General features: G+C 39.6%; 1 protein-coding gene across 1 annotated transcript in view; it reads right to left on the bottom strand.

Moving 5' to 3' along the window:
- GLI2 (GLI family zinc finger 2) overlaps positions 1 to 16,083 on the bottom strand; it is a 126,032-nt gene that overhangs the window by 8,719 nt on the left and 101,230 nt on the right. The window contains exons 9-10 of the mRNA XM_027854697.1: positions 11,395 to 11,544; positions 6,086 to 6,250 (exon numbers count right to left, since the gene is read on the bottom strand). Of these exons, the coding sequence (XP_027710498.1) occupies positions 6,086 to 6,250; positions 11,395 to 11,544 (315 nt within the window). The remainder of the gene's footprint in view (positions 1 to 6,085; positions 6,251 to 11,394; positions 11,545 to 16,083) is intronic.

Raw genomic sequence — 16,083 nt, 5'->3', positions numbered from 1 at the left:
CATGAAATATTCCAGATGTATTCCCATAATATACAGATGACCAATGTCTCAGCAATAATTGTGATGAGTTTGTTCTTTAAATTTCACTATGCACATGTGTAATCAATCAACAAGAATTAACTGCCTACTGTGTGCCAGGCAATGGGTTAGGAACTGGAGATACACAGACAAGAATGAAATCATCCTCATCGTCTACAAGTCAGTCAAAACCTAGCCTCAAACTACCAGGTCTTATAACTTATCAGACTTGGTCCTACTAAATCCCCAAGGGTAAAGCATGTATTCACTCTAATCCTGCAAATTCAAGCCAAACATCTCACTCAAGATCACTTATTGTGTCAGTGAGGGGATCATGACTGGAATCCAGAACCCTTGTTACCCAGTCTAGTGAGCTCTTCACTGTTCCAAGGGTTAGGCCTGTTACATTTATTCCTAGCTACTGCAATACCTTTCCTCTTTCTCAAATATTTCATGATATCTGATGATGTAGCAGTTTTCAGAAAATAATATTATATTTATTTAGTGGTAGACAAGGCTGAAACTCACTAACAGTTCACTCAACAAACTCTACAAAGTGGTGATTTTTTGGGGAGAGGTGTCCAACTCATGGCCGTAGGTCATCAAACTCTGTAGCGTGGCCTGAACTAGATTAAGATGTAACTGGGAAATGTTTAACAAAAATAAATAAAAATACAACACAGATAATGTTCATTTGTGGTCTTCTCAGTCAATATTCATTTCTATTTGAGTTTGACCCCGCTGTTCTACGTACTAACATATGAAGTTTTCAAAATAGAAGGTCAGCTCCCTGAATGAACAAATGACAAAGCATTTATTAAGTGCTTTCTATAGATCAGGCTCTGTTCTAAGTGCTGGGAATACACATCTTAAAATAAGACATCATCTTTATACTTAAGGAACTTACACTCTATTTGGGGAAGATAACACTCTAGGGGAGGGGTGACCAGGGAAGCATGTTTTATTCTCAAGAGGTAGAAAGCAGAAGGTAGACAACATGAAGGCTGTAAGCAGATGCCAGGATGTCCTGGGAGGATGGCTGTATATGATGTGAAGCTGACTCATGGTCTGCTGTCTAGGACTAGCTGGTCGATATGTGGCCTAAGTGGCCTTAGGTTGCATATATTCCTTGAGGGAAGAGACTGTTTCATTTTTATCTTGAAATCTCTAGCACCTAGAACAGTATCTGGATCGTTCCTCCCCCTCCCCAACCTGGTTTCCTAATAGAGAATCCCCAAAGAGGAATCTATCTGTACCAGAGCAGCTCAGTACCTTCTTGGCAACTTAGAATTTTAAAGAATTTTCTAGGGACAACTGGGAAGTTAAGTGATTCGCTCAGGGTCACATAGTCAGTACACACCACAGGGAGGACTTAAAGCTAGGTCTTCTTAACTCTGGGGCCAGCTACAACTATTCATTGAAGTATACTGTGCATAGAGTGGGCACTTAATGTTTGCTGAATTGAATGAATTCCTGACCCAGGCTTTCCTTGGGGGGAAAAATGACCTTTTTAAGGTCCACAATAGGTTACACATTATTATGTCAACTATTTTCCCTTATTACTTTCTCCAAACACAGCCTATAGAGCTCCATGAACACATCAGACATTATAATGAAGTCACAGGCCTTGAAGGACAGATGGGATTTAGTTCAGTAGAGAGAAAGGGAAAAAACAATCTGGGGATAGAGAAGGGCATGATCAAAACAGCAGAAGTAGGAACATACATGGCATGTTTGGGAAACCACGAACATTTTATCATAATTCTTTCTGCTCTAAAACTTTGGCAGACACTATCAATTATTAGACCAACATGGCTGGAGTGGAGTTAATGGAGGGAACCATTTGGAGATAAAATTAGAAAATGCAGGTTGGGGAGTTAGTAATATATGTAAGCAAGAAAGCAGAAGTTCTTACTTGGTACGACCCAGAGAGAAAGAGGTGTCTGGGGCATGGTAAATGTCAAGAGCTATTTCTTACTCCAGTTGGTCCCAGTAGAAGGTGATAACTCAGGTTGGTATTTATGATGTGTGAGGGCGTTTTTTTAGTTAATTGAGAAATTCCACTGCTCTTGCCAGATCCTTTCATTAAAGCCAAAATCCAGGTAATGAGCATTTTGGAGTTGCTCTGGGGAGTCATTAAAATATTCCAAGGGGGAAAATAGTGACTTGTGGATTCTCTGACAAGCAAGAAACATTTCTAGGACCAATCATCCTTCTGATTTCTAATTCCTGCTAAAGCTTTGGCTCTTCCTGGTAGGGGGTTGACTCAGGCTGCTGGGGGTAGCTCATGCAGTGACTTAAGTTTCTTGACATGTTCACAGACAACTGAATGGAGAGTTTTAGACCGAAAACATGAGCACCCAGGATGACCTCAGTAACATAATCCTTGAGAGTAAAGATCTAAGAGAAAACAGCCAGGATATTAATGCTACATGGCCATCTATGGCTGCCATTCCTTGCACCCATCTGCCAACTGCTTCCAGTTTCTTGGTCTTTTCATTTTTTGCTTTGCAGAAAAATAATAACAATGTCATGGAGCTGTCTTAGCTTTTAAATTTTCTAAATGCATTATCTCCTTTGACTCTCACAACAACCCTGTAAGGTAGGTAAGGCAAATGTTATTATCCCTATTTGATAGATGAGAAAACTAAGACCCAAAGAGAGGAAGGGATTTGCCTTAGTGTACCTAAATAGTTAGGGCATGGAGAACTGGTATCAAAACTGAGAGGACCTGAGTTTAAGTACCTGCTCTAACTAATAAAAATTTTAAAAAAATTAATATTTATATAGGGCTTACTATAGGCACTTCACTAAGCATTTTATAATTATTATCTCATTTGACCTCACAACAACCCTGTGAAATAGGTGCTATTATCATCTCCATTTAACAGATGAGAAAACGGAGGCAAATAAGTGAAATGACTTGCCCAGGGTCATACAGCTTGTATCTGTCTGAGGTTGGTTTTGAATTCATTTCCCTGAGTTCACATATACTGGCTGTGTGACCCAGGGCAAGTAATGGGTGAGCTAGGTAAATCTCTGATCATAAGTACAAAGAAGGTGCTGCCCCGCACTGGGAAAGCAAGATGCCTCACCCTGGGATTCCCTAAACCAGTGACATCATAGGTCCAGTTCCATTCCCTATGACTGTAAAACACAAATAAAACTTCTGTCAGAATTTACAAAGATCTTTCCCAGTCATCACTGCAATACCTTACCTGAGCCTTCTGACTCCAAGTCCAGGATCCCTTCCCTTAAAGCTTCCTAAATGGATTTATATAATACATACACACCATCTTCCTACTGTAATGCCTCATCCTGGCACGGGAGTAAGCCGTCACTCTCAACAGCTCAGTCAGCAGAGGGATAACTATGGCAAGCTCTGTAGACCAGGAAAGGCTTTGAAATGGGCCACAATGTCTGGCTTCCAAGGATTAGCTTAGCTAAGAGCAGCAAGGCTTTTCACAACAGGGCTGCCAATTAAGTGAAGAGTTATTTTGCCCACACAAGTCATGAAGACTTGGTTCTCTTACTTGTCTTTACGACCACTGGTTCAGCATCCATAGCATACTCCCTCTAACTGTGGGCAGACTCCAAGACTCTGTCCTAGACCCTTTTCTCTTTTCTCTCCACCTTCTTTCACTTGGTCACCTCATCAACTATCATGGGTTTAATTATCATTTCCATGAAGATGCTACCCAGATGTGTCATATTCATTCTCTTGAGCTCTAGTTCAATATCACAAAGTGCCTATTAGACATTTCAAACTGGATATCACATAGATATCGCAAACTCAGTATGTTCAAAACAACTTAGTGCTGTTCCCCACAACTCAGTCCTCTTACAAACTTTCCCATTTCAGTTAAGGGCAGCACCATCATCCTAGTTAACCAGTTTTGCCACCTTGGCATTATCATCACTTTCCTTCACCCCATACATAAAATGAGTGGTCACATTTTGTCACCTCTACCTCAACAACATCTCTTGTATCTATCACCTTTTCTCCATTCACATGGCTCTCACCCTAATTCATCATCTGTCTCCTAGACTATTGTAATAGTCTCCAAATTGCCCTTCCTGTCTCATCTCTCCTCACTCTAATCCATCCTCCAACCATCTGATCAAAATGATTTTCTTAAAGTATAGGTCTAATCATGTAACTATCTACTCAAAAAAACCCCTCCAATGACTCCCAATGGCCTCTATGATCAAATATAACTTCTGTCTGGCATTTAAGACCTTTTACAACCTGGCTCCAAACCACTGATCCAGTCTTTTTATATCTAATATCATACATTACTTCCCTTCTGGCGCTCCATGGTTAAACACAATTTTCCTCTTTGGGGTTCCTCATGATCCATCTCCTATTTCTATGTCTTTGTTCTGGCCAATCCTCATGTTAGAAATGCACTCTCTCCACTTCACCTCTACCTGTCAGAATTCCTTGTTTCGTTACAAAGTAAGCTTAAGCTTCAATTTTTTTATGCAAGGCCTTTTTTTTTTTAATTAAAAAAAATTCCTTTTTAGGCAATTGGGGTTAAGTGACTTGCCCAGGGTCAGACAGCTAGTAAGTGTCAAGTGTTTGGTCTGAAGCCACATTTGAACTCAGGTCCTCCTAACTTCAGGGCCAGTGCTCTATTCACTGTGCCACCTAGCTGACCTTACAAGGCCTTTCTTGGTCCTTCCAGCCAATGGTGCCCATACTCTTCCCTAGTCCATTACCTTGTATTTAGATTGCATATTATTATATATCTACACATCGCACCCCTCTGTAGAATATAAACTCCTTAAAAGTTAAAGAAAGTTTCATTTTTGTGTCCTGTCCCTAGGTCCTAGCAGAGTGCTCAGCACAAGGTAGGCACTTAATAAATGCCTGTTGATTGATTGACTGTCTTCTAAGATTTGATTGGGTTTGCAATCTCTATTTAAGGAAAAAGCAGACACAACAATGAAATCACGGACATACACACATCCCAAATGTGTAGCTGTGAGGCTCCACATTCATATGAATTTTAATTGCTATAGTTTAAGTTTCTTTCTTGAATGATGAATACCTGTTATAAGTTAGTCTTACAGCAAAATCTTTAAGTGGTCAAAAATGTTATTAAACGCTAGAAGCTTTTCTTTTCTTTAGTCTGTTAGACTAATGGCAGTATAAAATTCAATCCACAGGTATTTGCTTGTTGCACCAGACCATCACATGCATTATAATAAAGCCAATTTTCTGGATTCCCTAAGTACTGGCAGTGGGCTTAAATTAGCTGGAGTTAACAAAGCATGCATTGTGCTTCATCAATTTACATCAAAAGGCCAAGGCATGATTTTCTTTTGTAGAGTGTCACTACCAGGTGCAGAGAGGTCCCACCGGGAAGTTCGAATTGCCTTCTTCCATGCAAAGTAAAATCATTATGACAGTCATTTTCCTATGATGTAACAATTTGGATCACACCTTCATTGGATAAGCTGATGGTAGGTCTGGTGGTACTTAGAGTAATAGAATACATCTACAGAGTGCTTAATAATCTTTGTCTTTACTATAACCTTGTGAGGCAGGTTCTGTGAGCCCCATTTTACAGACGAAGAAGATCAGAGTTTAAGTAACTAATTTAGGGTCATATAGGAAGTCAGCAGCAAGAGGTTGATCACTAATTGAAGTCCAGGGACTCTAAGAAAAGTCTTTTTTTTCCCCATGATGCCACAGTACTTCACCTCATTAGTCTGGGTTTCTTCTTACCACCCCCTTCCCTCCTTTCTTTTTCTTAAAATTTTTTTTCGTTTCTTTTTTTTTGCTTTTTGCAATCAGGGTTAAGTGACTTGCCCAGGGTCACATAGCTAGTAAGTGTCATGTGTCTGAGACTGGATTTGTACTCATGTCCTCCTGACTCCAAGGCCAGAGCTCTATCCACTGCGCCACCTAGCTGTTCCCTCTTCCCTCCTTTCAGGAACGGACAGTGGAGTTAAAGGCTCTTGGCTATAGAGACCTCCTGAGTCTGCCTCAGTGTTCTCCCTCCTCTGACTCTACCCATCTCCCCGGGCACCTCCCAAAGCCTGAGTCTAAAAGAGGTACCTCATTGGAATGAGTTCGGTTCTGGTGCTTGGCCCGGTCAGAAGCGTTAGAGAAGGCTTTATTGCATCCTTCATGCTCACACACGTAAGGCTTCTCGCCCGTGTGGGACCTCAGATGCGTCTTCAGGTTCTCCAGACGGGAGTAGGCTTTCGAACACCCTTCAAACTGAAATTGAAAAGAAAGAAATGAATGAATGAATGAATGATGAAGAAATTAATAAACCCATAAGATGAAACTAAGCCTAAAAACAGGGGGTCCTGCTTAAGGAGAAGCAGCATGCTGCAGGTAAAGGGGTCAGAAGTATTGGGTTTTAGTTCTGACTATGAACTCTCTAGCCTGATCCTCAGCTGAATTAGTCTATTTCTTCTGATGTAAAAAGAGAGGGACTGGACTAAATGGTCTGTAAGGTACCGTATAGCGCTAATGTTATAGGATTCTAACGAAGAAGTTTTTCCCTACCCCTTTCTCTAATGCTAATCTCTTTCAAACTTTTTTTTTTTTTAAGATTACATTGGGTTGCAAGTTGCCTTCAAAGCTTAAGACAAGTTTTCCCTCCTCCACGAATCCTTCACTGATAACCTAACCTACAGTGATCCATCTTTCTCTTTTGAATGCCGATAACATCTTTATAGTTCATTTGATAATTAAACCTTCTTTTCATGTATGTCAGTCTTCCAAAATCTCTGCAGAGCATTTATTCCAGTGACTTACATTCTTTTTAGGAGAGAGAAATTCAATTCTTCACTCTATCTACTTGCCTTGCTTTACATAATATGTATGTCCAAGAGAGTTGTTGTTTACATAGTCAATATATTCAAATTTAACATATGCATATAGTGATATCCATATCTGTATACAGTACTGATGGTGTACAGATTATTGGGCTTGTTTCAAAGGCCAGATACGAAATTTAGGTAAGACAAGATCTCCTCCCTCTTTTTGGGAGAATAACACACAAACATATTTTATCTAAAATATGCCACTTGAGGAAATTGTAATGTCAATTTTTGTGTAAAGTGAATTATTTTGACAATGTAAATAGAGTTTCCCCTCCACCCCCCAATTTGGTCTATCTCATAAGTTTGGATTTTCATTTTGTGGATTATTCTTATCTCACATAATAGGCCCACCAATACCCTCAATCAATCAATCAATCAATCTATCTTTACACACACACACACACACACACACACACACACACACACACACACACCGAGAGAGAGAGAGAGAGAGAGAGAGAGAGAGACAGAGAGAGACAGAGAGAGACAGAGACAGAGAGAGAGAGAGACAGAGAGAGACAGAGAGAGACACACACAGAGAGACACAGAGAGAGACACAGAGAGAGACAGAGAGAGACAGAGAGAGAGAAATAGAGTTTCACTTTAAAATGCAAGAAACTTCAGAAGAATTGTCTTCAGCCACAATTTTGCAGTTTAGTCAGGGCTCAAAGTAAGAGTTCAAATCTAGTCTCAGACACTAGCTGTGTGATCCTGGGCAAGTCACTTAACCTCTGTTTGCCTCAGTTTCCTCAACTGTAAAATGGGGATAATGATAACACTTATCTCCCAAAGTTGTTGTGAGGATCAAATGAGATAATAATCGTGAAGTACTTAGCACAGTGCCTGGTACATAGCAAGTGATATAAAAATGTCAGTTGTCATTATTATTAAATTAAAAATAGCAGTTCCCTTCCTATAATGTGTATGTCCCTGGGAGAGGTGGCATGAGAAGCTTCCCTATGGGGTATGGAGGATATTTGATGAATAATTATAGTGTCTTGTTGAAATGAGTTAATATCTTTATTTTCTTTTTTTATGAGAATTTGCACAGTAAACTCTAGAATTTATTTCCTTTCTTATTTAATGGGGGGCATAGGAAGGTTAACTAGAAGCCAAGAGGTACTGGATGAAAATTGTTGGGAAGCCCCGCTTTAAAACACAGTCTGTTCTATGTCAGTGTCTGACACTAAGAATATCCTTACCTGTAGACAGAATAATTAACAACTGTGGTGATATTTAAAGGATTGGGAGCCCCTTCTTTAACAGATTCCTCTCATCTGTTTGAAGTTTCAAAATTAAATATGTATTCCTTTTTTTTTAACGCCTAGATGCCTAACTTCCCTACCTTCTCTGCAGAGATGGGGGCTATGGGTGTGGAATACTGCGTATCAGGCAAGGCTTATGTGTTGCTTAATTTTGCTGAAGTATTTTTCTTTTAAATTCTTTTTTTTTTTTTAAAGGCACAGCTCACTAGGTAAAGGAGGGAAGGATAGTTTCATAGATGTAAGTGATATAAAAACAAAAGATATCTATAAAATAAAACAACAATAACAACTAAAGTCTCAGGGCCTCCAGGAAGTCTCTTTTAAAATATAACCATTTTCGGGGCACCTAGGTGGCACAGTGGATAGAGCACTGGCACTGAAGTCAGGAGTACCTGAGTTCAAATTCGGCCTCAGACCAAACACTTGACACTTACTAGCTGTGTGACCCTGGGCAAGTCACTTAACCCCAATTGCCAAAAACAAAAAACAATAAAATAAAATAAAATATAACCGTTTTTCATTTTGTCCAGTAACAGAAATGTCACAATGATGATCAACTTTGAAAGACTTGGCTACTCTGATCAATAGAATGATCCAAGACAATTCCAAAGGACTCATGATTTAAAAAAAAAAGGCTACCACCTCCAGAGAGAAAACTGATGAACTCTGGGTGCAGGCTGAAATATAATTTTCTCACTTTACTTTTCTTGCATTTATCTAAAAATATGGTTAATATGGAAATATGTTTTGCATGATTTCACATGTATAATTGGTATCATATTGCATGCCTTCTCAGTGGGTGGTGAAGGAGGAGGGAGGGAGGGAATTTGGAACTCAAAATTTAAAAAGAAAAGAATGTTAAAAATCAGTAAACAAATTTAAAATACAACCATTTTTAGAGTGTGAACTCTTAAGCTGTTGTCACTCATTAAACTTCGGTGTGAATTAGTCTATGAGATACTTTCCCAGATGATAGCTAGGAAATCACAGCCCTGAACAAGTGGAAATTTTTGATTGGGAGAAGAGGAAAGGTCAATCTGGAACTTGAGCCAGTCCCCAGAGAGGCAGGCCTTTGGTGGCTAGTGGGGAAGGAGGGAAGTGATCTCTCTGGACAGCTGGAGGTGCAGGACAGCATGAGGGGGCTGAGCAAACTGGTGGTAGGGAAATGTGAGAAAGGAGAAGAGCACAGAGTAAAGAAGGGTGCCTGGGCCAGACTGACAACCTCATGCTTGCTTGGCTTCACTTCCATCTCTAAGGAGGTGACTTTGGGGCTCTAAGGGCTACCAGTAATGTTTGAGGAGAAGGTAAACATCAGTCTAAGAGTCTCTCACACAGAAGCTTTGGTCAATAGGCCTTATTGACAATTCTCATTCTGCCTCTTTGAGAGAGTGAAGGGCTACCCACAGAGCCCTAGTTGGGGATTTGTTCCCCACTTAGGCAAAAACAGTGAAAGAGAAAGAACCTCAGTGGCGCAGACATAATGAAGCTATAAGAAGGGGCGCTCCAGCGCCCCCCATCACCAGACTGAGGGAACTTTGGAGGAATTCAAGCCTTTGGAGAGAACCTTGGGAAGGTGGTTGTATTGCAAGATAGTGCTAGACTAATGAAAAACACGAGGTGAGGTGTGGGGTCGGGAGACGTGGGGGTTGTTATGGAGAGGAAGCATGTCACACACGACATCACTCCTTTTGTCTCCCCACTCCCCCTCCAATATCATCACGCTGGAGCAAAGCCTTGCTTATCTCCCACTAATTTCATTGGTTGTGCTATGTTGGTAGGGAGGCCTAGGGACTCAGTCTCTACTGATTTAAGGTACGATGTCTCCATATCCTTTGGGGCAGAGAACTCCAACGTAGGTATATATATATTTTATTTCCCTGGACTATATTTTTCTGTAAGATTGTGCGAAGTACTCTTAAAAAGTGGCACAAGCAGGCTAATCCCACAAGAAGTTGATGATAGCATCAAATAAGCAGCCATCCCTTAGTCTTCTCTTGTGCAATCTGCTTCCTCTTTCCTTGTGTTTCTTTCTATTTTTTATTTTTGTACTAGCTATGCCACATTTCCAGGAGAATGACATCATTAAATATTGGGGTTTTGTGTCAGACATGAGGACGCTGTACTATTTCTTAGATGAAATGCAATCTACTTTCTTTCTCTTTATTCAAATCTGTGCCCATCTGGCATGACTGTACAATAGATATGTACTGATGGACTTCCCCTCTGTCTGCATGGTATAGTCTGGGAAATAAATATTTTTCATCAATTTAATTTTTTCTGTGTAGACTGGTGAGTCTAATCTCTGAGTGGGTACTGATCTCATCAAGGAGGCCCTATCATATTCTAGGACTTGATGGAATCAGTATAAGGTCATCTGTAAACAAGAAAATCTGGAGTACCTTATCAACTTTGGGAAGTCCTTCTTCCCATTTGTATTCTTTGCTAGACATCCTCCAAGGTAGCAATAAGCAGTTTTGGAAAGCACAGATCTTCCTGCTTTATGCCTCACTTGATACTGATAATCAGAGCATCACTTGAAATAGTCATATCTTTGTTAGCAGCTACTGGGGATTCTAAAATGACTTTTAATGTATGCATAGGATATACAGTGTTGGAGAACTTTTAAAACTATATTTTCTTCTAAAGGGTGAAATGCCTCCCTCCCTCTCCCTCCACAATCAATAAACAATAAACACAGTGGAATCTCACATTTTCTACATCTTTCAGTCAATTCTTTTCCTCTCTCCCGCCCCTCTCCTACCCATTGAGGAGGGAAGCATAAATGTGATGGTTTCACTGTCATGGGTTGCTATAAAACCACTGGCAAATGTACTCCATTTTCCATATATTTATTGCACAGATACACAGTCCATTAGATATCCTTAAGAGATTAGGAAGAGTAATAGGTTCAGTGGGTTTCATGGATTGTTGAACAGGAGAAAAAGGGGATGATTTGAGCAGCGGCAGTGAGGACTTAACAGAAACAACTCAGGTGGCAGTAAGAATGGGACAACCAGGGAAACTACAAGGGACTTCTAAGAAGAAAAGTCTAGAAAATAGAGATTTTTTTTCAAAGTACAGAAGCATTCTTAATTTCTAGTTGTTCCATTTTCTTAGAAACTCAAAACATTTTGTGTAGATAATTTCTGGTAACATATTTAAAACATTCTAGGGAGATAAGAAGCTTAAATAGTTTAAAACATCTTAGTTACACTGTATGACAGCAAAAGGAAAAATCTGGCTGCATGGCCCTCAGTCTTCTTACCGTGCACTTGTGCGGCTTCTCGCCAGTGTGCCTACGCATGTGCACCACTAGCATGTACTGAGCCTTGAACGGTTTTTGATCCCGGGTACAGTCCTGCCATCGGCAGACAAACTCCTTCTTCTCCCCATGAATGTGGTCGTTGTTAATGTGCTACAAAAAATGAGGAAGATGGTTAAGATGACTTAAATCCAGTCCAATCAAAATGTCTTTTTGACCAGTTAGAATGGTGGGTTGAATAATAAGATGAAGTTTAACAGGGATACATTTCAAGTCCTATACTTGTGTTTAAAACAACTCATTAGTTGCACTTGTTAAATGCATCAGTTCATCGAGAAAAGATCTGAATGTTTTAAAGTACTATAAACTCAAGATGAATCAACAGGATAATATTATAGCTAAAAAAGGAACAGTACCATTTACCTTAAACTCAATTAGGAGCAGCATACCAAAAACCAAAACAAAACAAAAGAGGTAACAGTTCTATTGTGTGGTATTTAAAAAGGTTCAAGAGACATAATTTCTGGGTAATTTAATAATTTTATTAATAGTGACAGTATGTTTATTAATGAAAGAATGGTCATTTGGCCATCTCTCTTAGACCAAAGACCCCTCATGATGCTGGGCTCATAATTTACATGTCCTCAAAGACTAGGTGTTCCTGAGGGTGGCAATCAACTCAGATTGGTTAACAATTAATGAGAGAATGAGTACTACGAGAGGATGGGTTATATTACATATATATATATATATATATATATGTCTTGGGGTCTTGGGGTATGTGACTTGGGTTACCCCAATCTTGGTCAAAGGGACATTAATTTCCATATCACCTGTCTGACAAAAGGGAGAATCAACACTTCCCAGACCTGTTTGAATAAACACAATGAGCAGGAATACCCAAATTGGTCCAAACTTAGAATTTCTTTTACTATCTTTGATTAGATCTTAGCCATCCTGGCTGGGTAAATGTGTGTGTATTTTTGTTTGTTTGTTTGTTTGTTTTGTTTTGTTTTTGTTTTTGGTTTTGGTTTTTTTTTTGCTTTTTGGTGAGGCAATCAGGGTTAAGTGACTTGGCTAGGGTCACATAGCTATTAAGTATCATGTTTCTGAGGATGGATTTGAACTCAGGTCCTCCTGACTCCAAGTCCAGAGCTTTATCCATTGTGCCACCCAGCTGCCCCTGGGTAAATGTTTTAGAAAGATTTCCCACACTGATTTCTGGATGAGGAAGTAGAAAAGGGGAAAAACCTTGGACCTAATATAATTAGTTATTGAATACAAGAGAGAAATAATCATTTCTCACAATTGTCTTCTACTTTGGTGAGGCCACAGATGAAGTGTCTTGTTCACTTCTAGGCACCATATTTAGGAAGGGCATTGAAACTGGCACACTCCACGAGATGGTGACTAGGCCAGTTTTAGCACTTGAGACCATGTCACACGAAGTTTAACTGAAAGAACTGAGGATGTTAATTGCATGGAGAAGAGAAATGATAGCTATCTTTATCAGAAGAGTTGTTATGTGTCAAAGGGATTTTTCTGCTTGGCCTCAGAGGGCAGAACAGAGAGCAGTGGGTAGAAGTTATAGGGAGACTGATTCAGGTTTGATATGAGACAGCATCTTAACAATAAAGGATACCCCAGAATGAGATGGACTTCTTCTGTAGGTAGTAAGCTCACTATTGATATTTAAGGAAAAACCACATTATTACTTGCTGATGAAGTCAGGAAGGGGGCTCTGAGGTCCCCTTCAACTTGGATATTCTGTAATTCACATAGACAAACATAAAAACTTATTGCATAAATGCAGTAAGTTTTTATGATGGGCACGGCACCGTTTGTGCAGTTATCTCATCTGTGTAGCCTGTGCCAATGTCCTTCTTTGTGGGGGAAAAAAAGCTCCCTCCCACTCAGTATCTGGAGTATGGGCTAGGAAAATATCCCCACCATGACCTCCTATACTTGCTGATGCATGACATGTCACTGTTGGAGCTTTCTCTCATTGTTTTCAATCTTTTATCCTTTTTCAAATAGATTCATTTCACTTCTCTGAAACTCAGTTCACTCATCTACAAAATGAAGGAGTTGGACCCTACACCCTAGCTCTAATGTTCCATGATTCAATAGCCATTTCAAAGCCAAGATTATACTCAACAGGAAAACCATAAAACACATGAGTATCTACCCATGCTCCTTTGTTTTACTTCCTTTTTTTCACTGTGTGGTAAAAGGAAAACTAGACTAGAAATAGGAATCCATGAGTTCTCATCCTAGTTCTGGTCTTCACTCTCTGTGTGACTCACTTAAATTCTCTGATTTGCTGTTGTTTTTGTTGAGCTGTTTTTTTTCCCCCAGTTGCATCCAATTCTTTGTGATTCTATTTGGGGTTTTCTTGGCAAAGATACTAGAGTGGTTTATCATTTCCTTCTCCACCTCATTTTACAGATGAGGGAACTGAGGCAAAGAGGGTTAAGTGATTTGCCCAGGGTCACACAGCTAGTAAGTGTCCGAGGCCAGATTTGAATTCAGGAAGATGAGTCTTCCTAACTCCATGCCCAGTACTGTATCCACTGCACCACCTAGCTGCCCCTCAATTCTCTGAGTCTGAATTTAAACATCTGTAAAATGAAAGGGGTAGCCTTGATTTCCTGAGTCCCTTCTAGCTCTAAATCCTAGATCCTGTGATCTTTTGGCACCCTCTTTTGCTGCCATGTTATTCAGCATGTCCTCTTGTAACATGAGCAAAAGAATCTGGAAGTTGTGGCTAAAGGCCATCAATGGCAGGAGGTGAGCAAATCGATGATTCGTTAACCCTTCTGCCTTTAATCTAATGATCTGTATATTTGGGGTGGCTGCTGTCTTCAACGCATGAGTGTTGTTATCACATTAAAGCATAGTGTTTACTCCCTCAAGTTTAATTGCTATAGCTTTAGAAAACACTGTCTTTCTGTCCTCCCAACAGCTACAGAAGATGTCCAATGAATCAGCCTTCATGTTGAGAAAAGAGGTTAGAGTTGTACATAACCTAAACACAATCCAAGTAAGAGAGCAGAAGAAGGAATCATTCGTTCTGGTTGGCATTTTGTCCCAAAACTATGAGGTACGTTAAGTCTGACTTTAACATGAGACAGAGTAGGGTATTGGAAGGAGGCTGAAATTTTGTCTCCCCAAGTGACTGGCTTTATGACCTTAAGAAATTCAATTCACTTTCATAGACCTCAGTTTCCTCATATGTCCAACAGGGACAATAATACCTGATTTGTCTACCTTACAGGATGATAGTAAGGAGACCAAATGAGATGAGATCTGTGAAAGTAATTTGCAAAAGAGTAAAGCAGTATACAAAGTCAAAATATTATTATGAAATCTTCCTCCTCCCACCCCAGCTTCTTCCTATTCCTTGTCCTCCTCCTCCCCCTTTATATAATTTTAGGGAGCCTAATCCATGTTGTTCTTCCCCCTTAAAAAAAAACCCTTCCCAATCTTTTTAAATTCTGCCTTTCTAGAGTTAATTTTTGTTTCCTGTTCAAATATAAATCCCATTGGGAGGGTCCATGGGCCACAAGTGGTTAGTGTGAATGAGTCTGTCAAATCCTTTAATCAGAACAAGTAGGGGGAAGGATAGGAGAATGGGAGAGAGTATCAGGAAGGTCCTGAAGGCCTTGGGTAGACTGCTTTGGGATGGTGGTATAGGGAAGGGTAAGGGACACTGAAGACAGACTCAGCCAGCTTCATAACTTTACCACAGACTTACACAACTGAGAAGATGTAAGAAAAGAGAGAAGCTTGCTGGCATTGTTGTACCTCTTGCAGCAACATTCAATGATTTTTCTTCCTTGGTGGTGAGAGTGGTATCATTGCCACACCAAATTCCTTTTCCTATTTCTATTCCCACCCAGACTTCAACATGCACATACCATCAGGAGTTTCACATTGAAAGTTTATCCTTCTACTATATAAATAATTTTTCTTCTTTCTCTTTTTTGGATTAAGAATTTATTCCTTTAGTATATTAATTCTGGAAAGCAATTTGGAATTATGCAAATAAAGTGATTAAATGTCGATACCCTTTGACTCAGAGATTCCATTGCTAAGTATATACCCCAAAGAGATTGCTGATAAAAAGAAAGGCCTAAGATACTCAAATATTTATTGCAGCTTTTTTTGTGACATCAAAGAACCAGAAACAAAGCAGATGCACATTCACTGGAAATGAACGGCTAAAATGAAGTATGTGAATGTGATGGCATACTGTTCTATAAGAAATGATAAGTATGATGAGTACAGAGAAAGAAGCAAGGAGAGACATATGAACTGATGCAAGGTGAATGAAGCAAATCCAAGAAAACAACATACACAAGGACTACAACAATGTAAATAGAAAGAACAACAATCACAAATCACAACAACAACAAACGTTGCAAAATTAGAAACAAGTTTTGTCCCAAATAAGAGCACTCCTTTGCTGAGGTTGGGGGTGGGGTGGGGTCCACAGATGTGGAGCACTGTATACATTGTCAGATTTTTTTGATGTGTTAATTCATTTTGCTGTTTGTTTTCCTCTTTCTCTTAAAAATTATTTGTATATGAGATGGCTCACTGGTAATGGCAGAGAGAAGATTTCGTGGGAAATTTAGACAATTTGAAAACAAAAGATATTAAAAATTTATATTTAAAAAGGAGTTCATT

The sequence above is a fragment of the Vombatus ursinus genome, unplaced genomic scaffold (genome assembly GCF_900497805.2).
Source record: "Vombatus ursinus unplaced genomic scaffold, bare-nosed wombat genome assembly UNPS02010548.1, whole genome shotgun sequence".
In the NCBI taxonomy this organism is placed as follows: Eukaryota; Metazoa; Chordata; class Mammalia; order Diprotodontia; family Vombatidae; genus Vombatus; species Vombatus ursinus.
Note: the sequence above shows the minus strand (reverse complement) of the source record. Positions and strands in the feature narration are given on the sequence as shown.